Source organism: Rhynchophorus ferrugineus, unplaced genomic scaffold, assembly GCF_030347505.1.
Source record: "Rhynchophorus ferrugineus isolate W39M unplaced genomic scaffold, kcgeb_rfMv2 rfM2, whole genome shotgun sequence".
Taxonomy (NCBI): Eukaryota; Metazoa; Arthropoda; class Insecta; order Coleoptera; family Curculionidae; genus Rhynchophorus; species Rhynchophorus ferrugineus.
In genome coordinates, this window is record NW_027472581.1 from 22,968,716 (window position 1) to 22,987,767 (window position 19,052).

General features: G+C 30.0%; 1 protein-coding gene across 2 annotated transcripts in view; it reads left to right on the forward strand.

The window, feature by feature from the left end:
* Nucleotides 1–16,303: 16,303 nt before the first annotated feature.
* The window catches only part of LOC143191569 (corticotropin-releasing factor-binding protein), an 80,453-nt gene continuing 77,704 nt past the window's right edge, over nt 16,304–19,052 (forward strand). For both annotated transcript variants that reach the window (XM_076396778.1, XM_076396779.1), the window contains exon 1: nt 16,304–16,567. In XM_076396778.1, the coding sequence (XP_076252893.1) occupies nt 16,448–16,567 (120 nt within the window). In that variant the 5' untranslated portion in view covers nt 16,304–16,447. The remainder of the gene's footprint in view (nt 16,568–19,052) is intronic.

The window sequence follows — 19,052 nt, forward strand, 5'->3', positions numbered from 1 at the left end:
AAACAGCAACTCGAAAGCAACAGCATATCTAACTGTAGCTTTTAATATTCATCCCATAAAACCGAAAATAACATTAACACACAACAGTGATTCGACGAATTTTATTTACGGTTTTTTTTTTTTTCGACGTCTATATGATAACAATATTTTGTATACTGTATGTAATGCCATAGTTGATATATCCATATAATTAATCGATATATATATATATATTAATTAATAAATTACCGAACAATATTACTAAGAGGATCTTATCACCTTGATCACTGCGCTGCTAATCTGAATATTATCCGATTTGTAAAAGAAATATTCTAATGAGACAATTAACATTACTTTTTTCGCTTTCTTTTCATTGTTATTTTTAATACTTTAATGTAAATGGATTTGATATAAATTTCATGTAATTTGAAATAAATGGAATAATTAATTTCGTGCAATTCGTCTGCCTGATACGTCAAAGTATCACATAAACATTTTAAATGATATAACATACATCTGTTCGTATTAGATGAAAAAATCCCGTCTAGGATTATACAAATAAAATCAAATACGGCGTGGATGAGACAATTCGAAAATTGGATTAAATCATTTGATGATATAATGACTGATTTTTAACGGATATTCTGTTTAGTATTTTTAGTATTTCTATTTTTTTACAAAGCAATCAAGTATTAATAGGAATATAATATGTCCGAAATGTAATCTGTTTGATTCGAATGAGTGCCGAATGATTCGAATGAATGTATATTGATAATAATTAATTCAACGGTTCATAAAATATCTCCTTTTTTAATGTCACCAGCTACATGTTTAAATATCTGTATACAATTTGTAGCGAATAATGTTTTAAATTTAGAAATACACATAAGTATTTATAAAGAAATAACAAACCACAACAATTATGTATTCTGTATATTCTGTATATTCTTGGATATATGTTATTAAATATCAAATTCTGTATAATATATAAATAGTTTGACTTTTTAGAATTTCACAATGTTGTTTTACAATTTTATCCTCACAATGACTTTATAAGCGATATTAATTATATTTATAGAAAAACTCGTAGCAAATATTAACTATGTCATCGGGTAGCTACTAGGTTTGCTGATCCTTTATTAATTAATATTTTAGAACAAGTATTTAGATGCACCTTATTATGTTTCTAACGAAATATTACGCTATATAACATACGTAATATACTTCTAGAACCCATAACCAGTATAACTTAAAATATTATTATTATGTAACTACTAACTACTAACAGTGTTTGTGCATCTCGATCTACTTGCCAAGTAGATATTAAAACCTATGGTATCAACATATTACAAGTGCTTCAGAACAGTCCTGATAAGTTTTGTATATGCACCCACATACTATATGAATAATTACTATTATATATACAATACGAAGACTCAGGTCTTTAGAATTTTAACTGTAATTGAAGTGATTAAGAGATTCGTAATTAGACTCGACTTCTATGATACAACTAATGTGTTACAACTCTTGGAGAGAACTGCACTATGAAGCATACTCAAGAGAGCCTACAGGTTGAGGAGAGTTGAGTTACACTCAGGGGAGCCAAAAATTACCATCAAAGATAAATCCCCTTCTCTGTGCAATAATAGAACTAACTGGCCCTCATTTAGAGAAAACTTAGACTGAAACATCTCTCTAAACTTACCGCTACAAACTGAAATGTATATAGAAATAGCACCAATAAACTTTACAAGAAATATACAGGAGGCAGCATATTCCGCGACTCCTAACAGTGAAACATTTCCAAGAAAAAATACACATAAAAATATGCATATAAGTAGGTATTAAAACCTATGGTATCAACATATTACAAGTGCTTCAGAACAGTCCTGAAAAGTTTTGTATATGCACCCATATACTATATGAATAATTATTAATATATATACAATACGAAGATTCGGACCTTCAGAGTTTTAACTGTAATTGAAGAGATTAAGAGATTCTCAATTAGACTCCACTTCCATGATAGAACTAATGTGTTACAACTCTTGGATATAACTGCACTACGAAGCACACTCAAGAAAGCCTACAGGAGAGTTTAGTTGCGCTCAGGGCAGCCTTATATTGAAGTATGTGAAGTGCACTAAGTGATAAAAGCGCTGAAAAGTATTACATTTATTTTATTAGAGACCAAGTAAAGGCAAGTCTGTCTTAGATTAGTATCATACGTAGTTTTAAGTCACTGTAGAGGCAAATTGTAAGTTAGTTGGCAACAACTAGTAATAATATATTATTAGATGAAAAATTCTACATCTATAAGTAGACATCCTAAAACCCCATTTTTATGAGCTGAACCTATTTTTTGGTATTGATCCTTCATGAACATACTTGAAGAACAGTCACAATGGGGTGTTGGGTCACATGTGTTCATTTTTAATATATCAGGACGTCTGCATAATTTTCTGGTGTATTCATAGAGTACTAATTAAAACTTATTTCGTAACAGTAATTTTTGAGAAAACATTAAAAACATATCATATATGTTTAAAAACTTGAGCGTAAGAAGCTTAAGACTAATTGCATTTATAATATGTATTCCATTTAGAAATATGTTGAAAAAATGTACAAATTAATGTTTATTAATATACAGTATATAGATTTGATCGTTTATTCTATCCAGGTTTCAATTTAATTAAACGCCATGCTATCTAACGACAACAAAAATAGATACAAAAAGTCATATAAAAGATTTTAACACGCTATACCTGATGAGAATATAGAAGTCAAGGCAAACAAAAGGACCATTAAAGCCTTGCATTTATATTTGTTATAGAAAGAAAATGGATATAATTGATATAGAGGTATAAAAATAGTTACTATTTTCACTGACTTTTATCTTCCTTATTATGTGTAAAATATATAAATCAAAGCATAGAAGAATTGAAAAATCAACACTCAAAATAATATCATAAGGAACTAATATAAAATAATTATGTAATTAAATAAAAATATAATGATAAATAATAAAAGAGAAATGCTATATAAGAGATAACAATATTCTTAGGTATTCTTAATAAATGACAAATGATTGTAAATAGAGATAATACTAAAAACTACAATCCAAATAATACTAACAGGTCAATTGAATTGAAGTCCCCGACTTGACACATAGATGGCGCTACTAGAATTAAATCCATATGTTTTCTAGTTAGCCCTAACCCTCAAAAGATGCGTGCATAAATTTGAGAGTAGTCGGATCATTAGTTTGTGAATGATATCATTTTGAGTGAGCAACTTTTGTTATTCAGAAAAAAATGGATAAAGGAATATCGCGTGTTAATAAAATATTGCTTTTTGAAGGAAAAAAAACAGTTAAAGCAAAACTTGACTTGTTGCCGATTTTCTTGTCACTGCCCCAGGTCATCAAGGATTGGTATGCTAAGTTTAGTGGTTGTTGATTTTGAATGATGGGAAATTGTTGAATGAAATAGCAGACACTCTAAATATATCAACTGAGCGTGTACATCATGTCATTCATGAATATTTGGGCATGAGAAAGGTCTGTACAAAGTGGGTGGGTGCCGCGTGAACTCAATTTTCACCAAAAACAACGATTAGTTGATGATTCGGAGCAGTGTTTGAAGATGATCAAGCATAATAAACCCGAGTTTTTGCATCGATATGTGACAACGGTTGAAACATGGCTCCATAATTTCGCTCCAAAATCCAATCGACAGTCATCCGAGTGGACTGCACAAAATGAACCCGCTCCAAAGCATCGGTTGGCAAGGTTATGGCGACTGTATTTTGGGATGCGCATGGAATAATTTTCATTGACTACCTTGAGAAAGGTAGCACCAACAACAGCGATTCTTACATAGCGTCATTGAACCGTTTGAAGGACGAAATCGCCGAAAAACGGCCGCATTTGAAGAAAAAGAAAGTGCTGCTTCGCCAAGACAATGCATCGTGTCACATGTTAGTGAAAACGATGGTAAAAATCCATAAATTGGTCTTCGAATTGCTTCCTCATGCACCGTATTCTCCAGATCTGACCCCTAGCGACTATTTCCTGTTCTCAGATCTCAAAAGAATGCTCGCTGGAAATAAATTTTCGTCGAATGAAGAGGTAATCGCCGAAACTGAGGCCTATTTTAAAGCAAAGGACAAATTGTACCACAAAAATGGTATCAGAATGTTGGAGGGTCGATATAATCAGTCTATCACCCTTGAAGGAAATTATGTTGAATGAAAAAACCATAATTTTGCCAAAAAAAAAATGGTTTTACTAGGTAGGCCGGGGACTTTTCAATTGACTGTTAGATTAATTAGTAATATTATGCAACTTTAAAATACTAAAAACAAAACTAAAGGTTTTCGCATTATTATCTCTCAAAATTTCATTAATTTGTTTACTAATATTAACGTGTACACTATCACTCGGCTCTGCTTTTGTAAAACCATATTACACCACCTCGAAAAGACTTATCTTTTAAAGTTTCTAATAGCCTTCTTAATAGTGTCTATTTCCTAATCTCTATAGAAATTATTATTACCCAAGTATCATAAAGCATTAACAGTACTCTTCAATATCTAGGTTCAATATGCAGTTCGTCTCTTTTTTTTTTATATGACCCGTCTATAACAGCTTCGCGTAAAGTGCTATTCTTAAATATTTTATTTCGTGAACATGTGGAACTTGAATATTATTTGAAAATTTTAGGTTTTAGAAATTGTTGATTATAAATGTCTTTAGATTTTCCTCAACGTATTAAAATATAAATAGTTGGTCAATGCTAGTTACAATTATATTTCAATACATTAATATAGGCACAAAATGTATTGTACTTGTAAAAATAAAACTATTTACTACGAAGCTGTCAAATTGCTGCGTGGTATCTACTATGAGTGAATATTGTTTTTAATAAGATGTAAAATAATGATCTCGACAACTTATTGAACTATTAATTTAATAAAAATATTTGCGTTAAACGTCATCAATTTTCTAACATTTATTTATTTATTATATAATTTTATGTTTTTAAATGTGGAAAAAATTATTTTAATAATAAACAGCGCGTCGAATATAGAAGCAATAGAGACATGTCTTTTAAATAACTCTCAATTTATTTGACCTACAACAATAATAATTGCTTTAGAATGATGAACTTTGAATTATGCAATAAATGATCTTTAAAAAATGCTAATGCATATAGTAATTAATATAATAGTTTAAACGTATTTCCTATAAGTTAATAACCATAATAACTAACCATAATAACTATTAATGTCTAACGAAGTTTACAGTATCATCTTGTCATCATTTAAAATAAAATATTTAACATAGGAGTTTACTTACATGAAATTATATTTTACAAGTCAAAAACAGGAGATGGACAAAACAATACGAACACTTGACCTATACACAATATACATTATTTCGTAATAAGGTGTTGAGCCACCTGTTGAGATTGTTATCCTAGTATTGTACCAATACATGCGCCATTTGCTTCAATAGTGTTGAAGACGTAAATTTACTCCTCACTGTCTCCTGTATAACTCCCAATAACGGCTGAATGTTAAGGTTTGGCGATTGCAATATATTCAAATGTCGATATTTTCAAAACAAAATATTGGTTAAAATTTTTGGTCGATATTTTTTTGTATTTTTTATACTTTCTCTCTGATATATTGATATATCGATAAGTTTTATATTTATTAAAATATCAATGAATCGAAATTTTTCGGTGGCCAACACCCCTAGTCTGGCCTTTTTGGCTGTGTGTATGGCCACATTATCATCTTGGAAAATGACTTCATCATTGAGGATATCAATATATTCATTTGCAGTTATTTTGCTAGTGATGAGAACGATTGAATCTGACTCTCGTGAATGGTCAGAAAAATTCTGAGATCATACATTTCACCGTCATGGAACAAATCATATTATAACCTAAAGGTATTCCATTATATCCCCATTTTATAACAATCATTATAAGAAATAGTTTATGAATACAGGACAGAACTACTATTTTTTAAACTACTAAAAGTAATAGAAAAAATATTTTGGTGGATACTGTCATAATTTTTGCTGATTAATTGCTACTGCAATACCCTTATATAGTTTGCAGTAACAATTCCTTATATTATTGGAGTAATTGGTGGAAAAATACAGGAATAAATATGTAGATGAGACATGATTACGTTAGGGTCTAAAATCAGCGCTCAATTTTCAAAAACTTTGAGTTAATACACATATATTATTTCAATTCCCCCATACCTAAGAGTAACAATATCTTTAGTGCAGTATGCAATTTTTATTTTCCGTTTTGAGCAGTATAAATATTGATGCACTTCTATGGGATTTACGTAACGTTAATAGAGCTCTGTACACAGTATGGGAATTGTTATATTGGCCTACTTTTAAGATGTCAAGGCCGAACATTTGCCCGAGAGGTGATGCGTCGAAGGTTACAGAGAAATTTTGAGCCCCGTTGATGTTACTATCTCAAAATCAAACTGGGTATGAAACCTTTTTATGAATCACTTACCGTACATTATACCGGGAATTGTATTTACGTATTTACTACGTAATCAAATATGATGTGCTTAGATATAATTTATTAGATTTTTTATGTCACGTAATTCGCTGGTATTTTTTTGAAACTTTACATTAATTGGTTTGGAAAGTCCAATCAGTTTGAAAAAGATCTGATACTGATAAGTATTGGGGGTATTATTTTGTGAATAATATTGACATTCGATCGATAAATTCGCTTTTTTTCGCGTAAATATAAGTTCCTTTATGTATCGGAAATTGAATTTCATTGAAAATAAAGGTAAGACAAATTGGTTATTTTATTATTCACTGAATTTACTATTGAAAATATTAAATACAAAGCTCAAATTGCATGTAATTTAATAATTTTGTTCACCTAGTCAGATCGTGAATAAAGAATGTTATTCGCCTATTCTCCTGATTAAGCTCCATCGAACTTTTAGCAATTCATTAAGCTTCAACGTTGATTTGAATGACTTGTAGATATTCAAGGTGAATCGAAGAAGGTTTCTCGTTCGAAGAAAGTTATTCTATCGATATTGTACATGGAAAAATTAGTTTTCTAGCAAAATATCTATGCATTAACACTAAAAGTATAGACATTAAAATTGATTTCAAGTATTTCCTCTTGACTTCTGGATATTTTAGTGGACATTTCATGTGAAAAATTCTCATCATTAGTATTGTTTGAGTATTGGTGCTTCGTTTTGGATTTGATTTGGAAAGTCTGACAATGGACACCTGCGATTTTCAGTTAAAATATATAACTCTTCTATATAATCTCTGTTTGGTTCAACACCCTTGGTCTAAAATTTCTATAACTTCAGGAAAGTGGGTATTTGGATGGAAGTGTCATGGGAATGTTCATCTATTGCCTTCTCAACATTTAATCGGATGTGAAGTATTTTTTAAATACAAATTTATTGAAGTGTATATGCAGTTTTTTCATTGCCAACAAATAGTAAGAAACCCCCTTCTACCTTACAGATATTCCCAATTCTTGACAAAGTCAGGTAAGGGGTAGTACAAATGGTTGCCCTGGTTCTGTCACTTCTTAAGAAGTTATCAGGTCTTAAGACAAAATGAGGATTCTACATCTCTTTAAACTATTGTCAGTTTTAGTTGAATTTCCGTACCCAAAATGATGTAATAATGTAAGGCGTTTATTGTAATAATTTATATAATCATAGGGTTAGACCATATACTCTTTAGGTTAGCTTTGTAATGGTGATGGTATATCATTAGTATCATGTATCTATTTAGTAAATTAATAGTTGCTTGAACAAAGGTTACCAAAAAGAAACTTCTAGAAAAAATTAAATTTTATTCCAAAGGATGATCTCTTATATTTTCCCAAATTCTTGGTGCTGTAAAATACATAAAAACGCTTTAATCGACAATTTTTTGAATGTGTTTACTAGTTGTCGCATTTTATTATTATTTTTTTTCTTGATGTTATATATTGGTTACTTAGATACAACTTATTTAACTTGGAGTCGATTCTGAACCCAGAATTTTAACTTACGGTTATTGCTAATTTAATTAAAAAGTTATGTTAATATAGAGATACTTTCTATAAATTGCTGTTTGCATTATGCCGCTTCTAATAATAGTATTTCTTGGGATATAGAATTGCATATGTCGCAAAATACTGTGTAAGAAAGTATTAGCAATGGTTTTAATTATAATTCTTTCATTTAAAATACATTTTTATTCATATCAAATGCTTTTAATATAACATTAGACATTAATTTATAATTTTTGCTTATTTCAAAATTTTTGGATTTTGCTGCATGTTAAAGCAATAAAGGATTTTAGGGTAAATTGATATGGCTCGGGGAATGTAGGTAAAATGAAGTTAAACAGTGGTGTTTACATTATGTGACCGTTATTTATTTGAGTAATATAAAAATGTGGAAAATACAAAGTAGATAAAACGGATGGCAGCGGTGTTACCTTTTGACGAGGCTTGGGCAGTCGATGGTGGCACGTCTAAACCAAACGATGGTCGGTAACTGAATCATGGAAATACCCGTCAATAACATCCCAGATAAACGTCTCGGATAAGCTATTCGTTATCGGGTTCTAGTTGACGCTGCACCCCACCCGTGTTCAACATTTGGGATTATATTTCTGGATATTTTGTAGACCGTTATTCCACTACGTAAAATTCAACATGCCTCAAGGTCGCTACGGGATAATGATAACTAATATCAGTATTTGTTAATTAGTGGTTGGTATTGGAAAATTTATAGAATTTGCATAGAATAAAATTGATGTTACACAATTTATTTCTTATCGAAAGTATATTAATCTATAAGATCTTTAAGATAGAGTTTGTAAGAATACAATATTTTCATAATGCTGCTTTATAATAGTATTATTTTACTAGGAATGTTTATTATATTTTATGTTTGATAATTACTTTTGGGAGCTTTCTTCGTTACAACATCCTATATAGAGAATACAGTATTTGTTGATAAATAAAATGTGATCACAATATAAAATTATAGTTTACAATCACCTTAGTAAAAGGTTTTTATAAATTATCTTGTAAATATGAATCACTTGAAGATAAATGAAAGATTTAGATCAATGCTTTGTTTGCTAAGGTCTATAGCTATGGCTACATCCTTTAAAATTTATGGATGTAGTGATATTTATTTTTTGAAAATAAGAATGGAGATTACCAATTTTTTTCAATTGTGAATTTAACGAGTGATTGGATGAGTCTAGTGCTGACAGTGAATTGAAGCTGTAGGTATAAGGATGAAAAAAAAACCTTGTATCTACATATCAATTCAATATATATATATATATATATATATATATATATATATATATATATATATATATATATATATATATATATGGACATTACTGTTACATACTTACTTCTAGTCTTCCCTATATCAGCTGGCATTGATTTTTACATAAAAATCCTTACATGAGCTAATGAAAGCATACATATTAAAATATAACAATAAAAATATTTCCTTTTGGGGTCTAGTATAAGCGGGAACCGTTCTGAACATTTTAATGGATGTTTATAACTTATTAACTGGCTACTGAAAGAGAACATATAAGAAAGCTTTTGACAAAAAATATACGAAGAAAGTATCTATGAGTGTATACCAACATTCAATAATGTAAATTATCGATTTAAAAATGCTATATATAGCATTTGATCTCTCATAGGTCTATATAAAATTATAAAGATATTGATATACTTTCTGAGATATTATCAAAAAAGTTTAAACTTCAATAAAGAAAGTTTCAATATTACGAGAAAAGTTTCAGAAAATCATTTCATATTTTGGTTTATATTGATGTGTTTTCTCAAAATATACTTGAGGGGGTTTAATAGATTTCTTGTGTAAGGTAATCTGTATAATTAGTTATTACATTTATATATATGTATAATAATTTTATAAAATTTGTTAAAAATATTGTTGCGACGCAAATTTATTATGAATGGTTGGGACAGCCATGTAAAATATAAGTTACGCTAATTGTAGAATTTTTTCGGTTCTGTTGTTAGAGGGAATTTATTAGACATTTTGACTGAAGTTTTTAATATATATGACATAGAAAATAATTATGACCTGATAAAAAACATAATGTTCGCAATATATTGAACGTCTGGTAAATATAGACAGACAAAACGAAACCAAGTAAACAAAACAGACGTGTTCAACAAGGCAAGGTACCGAAGCTAGACGAAACGTGTCGGATGTTAGACCTGGTAGAGGACTCTTTATGGCGTCTAACCATAAATATCAAGAAGACCCGAAATCGTGGAATTTTTGGGAATTCCTTTTGAGTCCGAAACACACCTGGTTTATCCGCGAGAAGCATGAGAAGTTCCTAGCTGGAAGAATGTTTCCCACCCAGATATTCTCAGCGAATCGGGATACAGAAAAGGGTTTCTTGGACCAGCCTTGTCCACCACCACCAAGAACCCGAGGGAGGAGCTTCAGCGATAAAACAATGTGCATCCACAACGAGAAGACAGTCAAAACAGGAGTTCCCCAAGGTTCCCCATTAGCCCCAGCATTATTCAACCTCTTCATGTCAGACATCCCAATGAAGATAGATGTGGAAACTGCCCAATACGTGAATGACACAGCTTTTTTTACCAGTTCCCGTTCTGTAGATGCCGCGCAGAGAAAACCTCAAATTCAATTAAATGCCACAGTTCAATGTTTAAATTGCTGGAGGTTGCAAATCAACCCCCCAAAAACCCAGGCCATAATCTTTCACAATCAGAGAGACATCCGCGCCTACCAGCTGAGAGTAGAAAAAATCTCAATCCCGTGGCGACAAAAAGCCACATATCTCGGCCTCATCTTTGACCGTAGATTCCTATGGTCATCACAGATAAATAAAGAAATCTCCAAAGGCTACGGTGTCGCCACAGTGCTTAGCCCTCTCATCTGTAGAAAACAATTCAATTCTCATCAATTTCTAAATAACATACTGTAATATTGTTCAGTTTTTGTTTGGAAGTTACTTTTTGAAATATTCAATAATGTAATTTGTTCTCCATTGTGCTTGTTGGACCATCCTCTAGAGGGAATAAATATATGAAAACATATGGATTGATTTGTTTTACCTTTGGGAATGATGTATCCAAAAATATGTATTTTGTTGTACGTGTTTGTATTGTTAAAGGTCATAAAAGAAGGCAGCTTTCTTGAGTGAATTGATAAAATGATATAGAGTATCCCTAACAGAAATGTAGGTTTTATGTATTTATTGTGACTTTGGCTCTATTGATTTTCCAATATCAGCATCAACATATCTATATCGGTGAAGTTAATGAAGCTATTCTATAAGGTATTAGTGGAAGCTGGTTTCTAGTTAATTTTTAACGCTTTCCAGTCAAATTTGACTTTGGGTACAATTTACATAGCTAATTTTCAATTTTTAATTAAGTTAATTAAGCGACATTGATAAATAGGCACTACAACATATTCTTGCAAGTTCCCTACTTGCACCATTAGACTATGGCCGCCTAGGTGTACTTAGTGTCGACAGGACGGTACTCCCACTGTTGTGATAATCACGGATTCAAATCCTACTGAGGCTTGGTTGTAAATTTATGTTAGTATGTGTAAACATTTGTTTTGGTCTTTAGGCAAGAGTGCAAACTCCGATACGGAAACTTAGCCCAGTCATTACAGTTTGGGTAAAAACGGATGTCTTATGGGAGGATCTCAAAGATCGTCATTCGTCAGTCCATAGGCTTAATGCTGAGGACCGTAATTCGGACCATTTTAAAAAGTAGTCCATAGATTAACTACAGATAAACCCTACTTGGTAAAAATGAGATTCTAAAATATAAAAAAATATACGATAATTTTAATTGCCAACTTGACTAGACCATTCAATATTTTTCTGATATTACGAATTTAAATTTTTCAAATATCTCAGTTGATTTAACACATTTATTGATCGTTTGTTCATGGTTGACATAGCTATTATATTATGATATTATTAGCCGATAATACTTGAGAGTTGAGGTTTTGCCTATGAGAATTATCGTTTGGTATTTTTCCTAGTAACAAATTTATACATTAAAATGAAGTTTTTAGTGTGATATAAGAGACAAAGAGAGAAAAATCACTATTTTGTTCGTTATAAGCATCTTTCCGCTGATCCAATAGGTTAACATGGAATATTATTTGAATGTTTTATGTAGTTTGATATCAAAGTAGAAGCCAAGAAGATTTAATTATATTTGTTCAATTATTTTAATCAAATAATTGGGTAACCTGTATTAGTATAGTTGTTCATAAATACGACAAAATAACAAAACTTTAGAATAAAATGTGTATATGCTTTATGTTTTCCATCACGTTTTTGTATTTTATTTTGCAATAAAAATTAACTCATTGATGTTTACATTCGCCTCATAACTCTTAAAATTTATTTTCAATAATTGTCCTGTAATTTTTTTTAAATTCATAAACATTTTATATTATAAAATATTTATATCTTTTCATTTAATTTCCATTGGTGTTACAAATAATTTACAGAAGGGAATATAAATATAAATATAATTTTATGTTAATCTTTTATATTAGCGACATTATTGTTTTCCGGATGTTAAAATAATTTATTTTACGATTATAAAAAATAAAACTTATTAGCAATGTTGAATGTATCATTTACTTGCATATTTAATATCTATGACTGAAAGATTGGACTTAAGACTAAACGTGAAAAAGATCTATCGATTTACATCGAATTCAACATGAATGTTGTAGCAGACTAAGACGATTAGATCTTGTATTTTGTTTTAATATATTCACTCAATTGAAGAATCCTGATGAAACTAGATCTATCAAATATTACGACAAAACTTAAGAGTAAAAATTACCTAAAAGTAATAGGCCTATAGTCACATTTAGGCAATACTCACATCACGACATTTTTAACCCTTTTAATCATTTGTATAAGATAATAGTTCTGAATATTAACAACCCTACTACACCACCAAAAAAAATATCGATATGTTGTTTTCGATATTTTAAAAAAATATCAATTTTTTTTGCAATAACTATACAAAAGATCGATATTTTACAAAAAAATTTCATCGATAATTTTAAGAAAGAAAAAAAAAAGAGTGAAATATTAGCTTAAGAATAAATACATATTTTTTCTAAATTTCTTAAAAAATAGTGATTTTTTTAATAAACTTTTAAAATTAAATACCAATTTTAAAGGTTTATTAAAAATTGTATTTTAATTTATTCTGAAAAAATGTCGAAAAATATCGGCTAAAAAATATCGATATGTCGATATCGGCTAAAATTATAGATATTTTTAAGTATTGAAATTCAAAAAGTATTAATTTGATATAAATTATAGAATATACTAGTTGACCCCATGAACTTCGTATCATCTTGTAAATTTTCTCCAACAATAACCTCCTTGCGTGCTTATCAACAGGTATTTTGATAAGGTCTGATGACGGCTATCAGATGGTATCCGTGCAATTTTAAGCATTTTGACTGAATTGTTGTACTGATGAAGACATTTTTGTATCCTTTTTTCGACATATGGATTTCCCGTAAAATAGATCTGTAAGAATTGAAAATTTGCATCTGGTAGTGATAAATTTGTTCCTGTATCTGCAGGTGTTTCAGATTTTTTTAACTTATTTCTGGTACAAATTTGAATGTTTGAAAAAATAATAGCATAATAGCTTGAAAGTGGGCATGATATCGTCCTGTTTACTATGCGTTGTGTCAAATGATGTCGTTTGGATAGAATACTATTATATTTTTGAATATTGACGTAGAAGTGGTCGGAAACATTTTCCATTTCAAAATATAATGACCGTAATGGATCTAGAGGTGGGACCAATTGTACCAATTTTAGTTTTCTACTGGTATAACATAATACAGCAGATCCATAGATGTATTTTCCCTTGCAACATTTACAAGAGATTGTCATTTACCCACTTTAAACTGATTTGTTGGTACCGTATCTACCATGTAGTAGTAGGATACTGCTTGTTCCTGGATCACAAGATCACTGTGCATGCGGGATCACTCAGTTTCATTGAATGGTGCTCATTATTGTTGTGTTTGATATGCGCGAACTCGTTTGTAGGCCTATCCATTTCATTTGTAGCCTCTCTCGAATTCAACTGTGACAAATCAATACGGCTAATATCATTTTCTGTGTTTATTTCATGTGAGATAGTTCGTCTTGGTCGAGGTAAGTTGAGTCATCTTCTCCTTAGTATTGTTAATAATGAAATTAAAAAAAATAATTAAAAAAATAGTTCTGGTGCACTAAATTTCTCTACCATAAACACACTACATATTTCAGCTCTATTGTTGATAAATGTTTACTATGATGTTTACTGGACCGCAATTGGGATACAACTCATATCATATTGGACATATATGTCATAAATTTGTTATTTAATATATATTTGTTCACGTTATCGAATCGATATATTTGTCAGAAAATTTGTATGAAATATAAATTGTGGTAAAGTATTAAACTGTCTGCATCAAAAAATTATCTTCAATGTCAATGTTAAAATGTTTTCAATCAGTATTCACCAAATTTTGGTTAAATAAATTTTCGAATATACCCATCGACAGTGGACAACCAATAATAATATCGATCATTTATTACAGTATAACTATTGGTGACAGTGATATTGTGGGAAAACAAAATTCTTCTCCTTACTTTTCCGCCCATCATTATTCCATATTTTCTCACCACATAAATTTTCCAAAACCAAATAGAAAATAGAAACATAATCTGCAAAATGCTGCTTCAAATGTACGATCATTTTTGCATCGAATAATGATAGATGATAGCGAACAGTGATGCAAACTTTAAGCGTAAAAATGGTTACCATCTGGTGAATTATGCCGATCGACTCGAAGGCCAACATTTTTTGGTCGCAAGACAATGCCCTTGTTTTTGGTCGGACCAAAGTGGCGTGGTGTATTACGAACTGTTGAAATTTGGTGAAACAGTTAATAGTGATCGCTACCGACAAAAAATTATCGATTTGAACTATGGTTTGATAGAAAAACGTCCAAAATGGACCCGAAGTGACGGTAAAGTGATTTTACAGCACGATAATGCGCCGTGTCATAAAGCAAAACCGGTCAAGGAAGCGTTCAAAGCACTTGGATGGGACTTATTCTCGCATACGCCGTACTTTCGAGACCTTGCCCTGTTCAACTATCAATTTGTCAGATTAATGGGACCCACGGTTGTAGATTAGCATTTCGCCAATTTTGAATGATCGCCCAAGGGGCAAACAGTTTTTGGGATGGCATCCATAAATTGCATGAAAGATGAGTATGATATATATAGAATTAAATGGCTAATAATTTCTTCAAAATTATGTAGTTTTTTTCGAAAAAACGGTAATGATTTTGCTGTACATCTGGTACTATATGTGTCACAAAATACTGCATGAAACATTTAATTTTGTTAAACCAGATAAATTATGCAAAACAACCATGAATAACATCAACGAGCACATTTATCAATAATATAATTAGTCAAAGTGACCTCCTCCCGCGGCGATATACAGGTTTAAACGTGACTCGAGAATTTAGTTAATAGGCCGCAGGCATTCTGGCGACAATCGCCCCCCTTCTCGATGCAGCGATTGATTCAGCGTCTCCAAATCTTTGTGACAAATAGCATAGCCTTGATCCACGACAACGAGGGACTGCGGGCGATGGTGCTTTGAGAGAAATAGCTCCAAAAGGGCACTAAATTTGTTTGACATCCTGGAAACACGACAAAATGAGCTAGCATAGAACGGAAACTTAAAACAATGGTACATAAAAACATGGAGAGTACGACTTTTCCGGAAAATTAGTTTATTACCGTACGATACTTTCGTGTTAGGATAATTTTTTTGGGATAGTCTGTAGAAGATTTTCAGGAAAAAAATTGTTTGATTTATATTAATATGTGGCGAATATTTTTCTAATTCTAATTCCATATTTTTCTTTGTAAAAAGTTATTAATTATTAAAATATAACATTGAATCTAATATATTCGATAAAGAACCCACTTATCGTGATGTTAACAGGTGATAAGTAATCTATACCGCTCTGTATTACCAATAATTAACAAAAGTATTGCTCTGATAATAATATGAATAATAACAGTTCAATTTTAACCTTGAAACTAGCTTGAGTGTCCGGAACGCAAGAACAATCAACATGTTTCTGCATCCCTTGTGGCGCAAGAACCGTTAGACGCCACCGACGCTTTTTGGACGCCTATAAAACGCGCCTCGTCCCGCAAGAACTTTCACATTGCCGACGCGCCGCCTTACCAACCCTCATCCCCTATCGGAACGTCGGCTTGTAACCCAGCCGGAAACGCATCGTCACATCCCCAAGAACGATGACATTGGCCAGTTCTTTATTGTTGCGGTGGAGTTTTGCCGTCGTCCTTGTTGTGTCGGTGGTCAGTGGAAGGCCCGATGGCTGGCTGAAGCTGTTACCGTTTGCTCCTGCTAAAGGGGTAAGTTTTTAATTTTTCTAATTACACATATAATTGTCTTGTGTCCGTTCCCAAGTAAAACAAATTGATCACTCATTAATATTTTTTAAAGTTTTTACCACATATTTAATTATTAATTAATGGTGATAGCTTATTGAAAGATAGTCCCGAATAAAAAGTGAAAAAATTGCCATATTTTTTTGTTCTATTTATGGATTATATTAAATTTAGATTATTTAGAAAAACAAAGGTTTATACTTTCTTTCTTTAAAATTATATATAAAGTTTAAATAATCAAATTTGTTCAGTTTATTTTTTGCTATTTTATTTAGATTGAATAAGGGCTGCGAAATTTTCAAATGTTTAAAGTTTTTACCATGTATTTCATTTATTATATTTAATTTTTAATATTGGTACCTTATTAAAAGAACAATAACGAATAAAATGTGAGAAAATCGCCAAATGTGAACGTTAGTTTTTTTAGTTTAGAAATAATATTGAATTTAGATTATTTAAAGGAATAGACGATTTTAATTTCTTTTTTTTAATTATATATTAAATTTAAATAATCAAATTTGCTAAGTTATTTTTTGCTATTTTGGTTATATCTCCGATATAGTTTTGGAGATTGAATAAGGGCTGCGAAATTTTTAAATTTTTAAAGTTTTTACCACGTATTTAATTTATTATATTTAATTTTTAATATTGGTACCTTATTAAAAGAACAATAACGAATAAAATGTGAGAAAATCGTCAAATGTGAACGTTAGTTTTTTTTAATTTAGAAATAATATTGAATTTAGATTATTTAAGGGAATAGACGATTTTAGTTTCATTGTTTAATTATTTATTAAATTGAAATAATCAACTTTGCTAAGTTATATTTTTCTATTTTTCTTATTTTTCTGATTTAATTTTGACTATTGAACCATGGCACTGAAATTTCTAAATTTTTAAATTATATTTTACATTTTTTCATACTTCCATCACCGTTGATGTATTGCCATTTCTTTAATTACACATAAAATTATTTAGTATCTGATGTTAAGTACAACAAAATAATCATGCATTAATATTTTTTAATAGTTATAAATCTAAATATGGCATATAATTAGTTTTTGATAATTAACTTTTTATATTGGTATTTTATTAAGAGATAATCCACAAGAAATGTATTGGTATATTTTAACATAAATTACATAACATAAATTATATTAAAATCAGATTATTTAGATGAATTAAGTTTCCTACATTAACTTTATATTTGAAGTTTAAATAATCAAATTTATAAAGATTTTTGCTATATTGTTTGTTTTTTTAATTTAAATTTGGCTATTGAGTAATAGCATTTACATTTCTTTAATATTCATTAAAATTTATGTAATATAATTATAATATATTTCAAAAAAGTTAATGTTTTAAGTAAATACATTTTTAACATATAAAATTAATTTGAAATATTTGTCAAATCTTTTAATGCTTTAAAGAATATGTAATGAAATTGTTGAAAAGTTTATTTTATTATGCGAAGTAATTCGATAGATAATTATGTTTTATAAGTTAGATTGTATTACTAACATAATTTTGTTGTTACTTGTATTTCATTTAAAAGTGATCGGATGTGAACTTTAGAAATAAAAGTTTAATTTATTTTCTGATTATCTATATTTCATTAAAATAGTACTTCCTTTGGAAAAGTATCGGTATGTCACTTTTTATGACTATAAATACTAAAACTATATCCGTTGCCAATTGTTTTATCTGACTTTTTCATAAAACTTTTATTGAGATAATGCTAGAACATATTAATAATTGATCGAAAAACCCGACTGTATTTTTTATAGAAATATTTAATTAATATTATTTTTTAACTAACCTGGAGATGTACTAATTGATTTCCTGAATGTATGAAGCGGGATGTCGAGATTGAATATCCGGTTAGGCAATATTCAATATTTGGCCGAAGATGGTTAAACCATGCAATCTCAACTCATGTATTTGGAAACACTGTTTAGTTCTGAAATCGGTGTCCCTAAATAGCTTCACTAATCTCCCAGAGAATTTCATCCTTAGAAAAGGTTGATCTCAGCAAATCATTCATAGACTCTTATATACTCATTTGGCTAACATAGTAGCAATTGTAGTTTAGTGGAGGAAGAACATTTATTTCATTTACGTCATTGTAAATGAGAATTGTATTAAACAGTTTGTAAGGGAGCGGCTTTTTAATAATATGTATTCTGCTTATTATTGTTACTGTACCAATTGCATGCGTTGCTGTGTGGATGTGTGGAACTGATAGTTAAATTAGTTAATAGGACTGTTTTATCATCACTGTGCGTTATATAAGTTTTCTTTACTATTCTATATAATTTTATAATTTATAGAAATATTTTCTGATATTCTGATATCATATATTTCTGATATTTTTCTGAGATCACTGTAAAGATAATCACAGATATAACATAAAAGGTTGACAATGGTTACCTAAGAAAGTAATATAAAA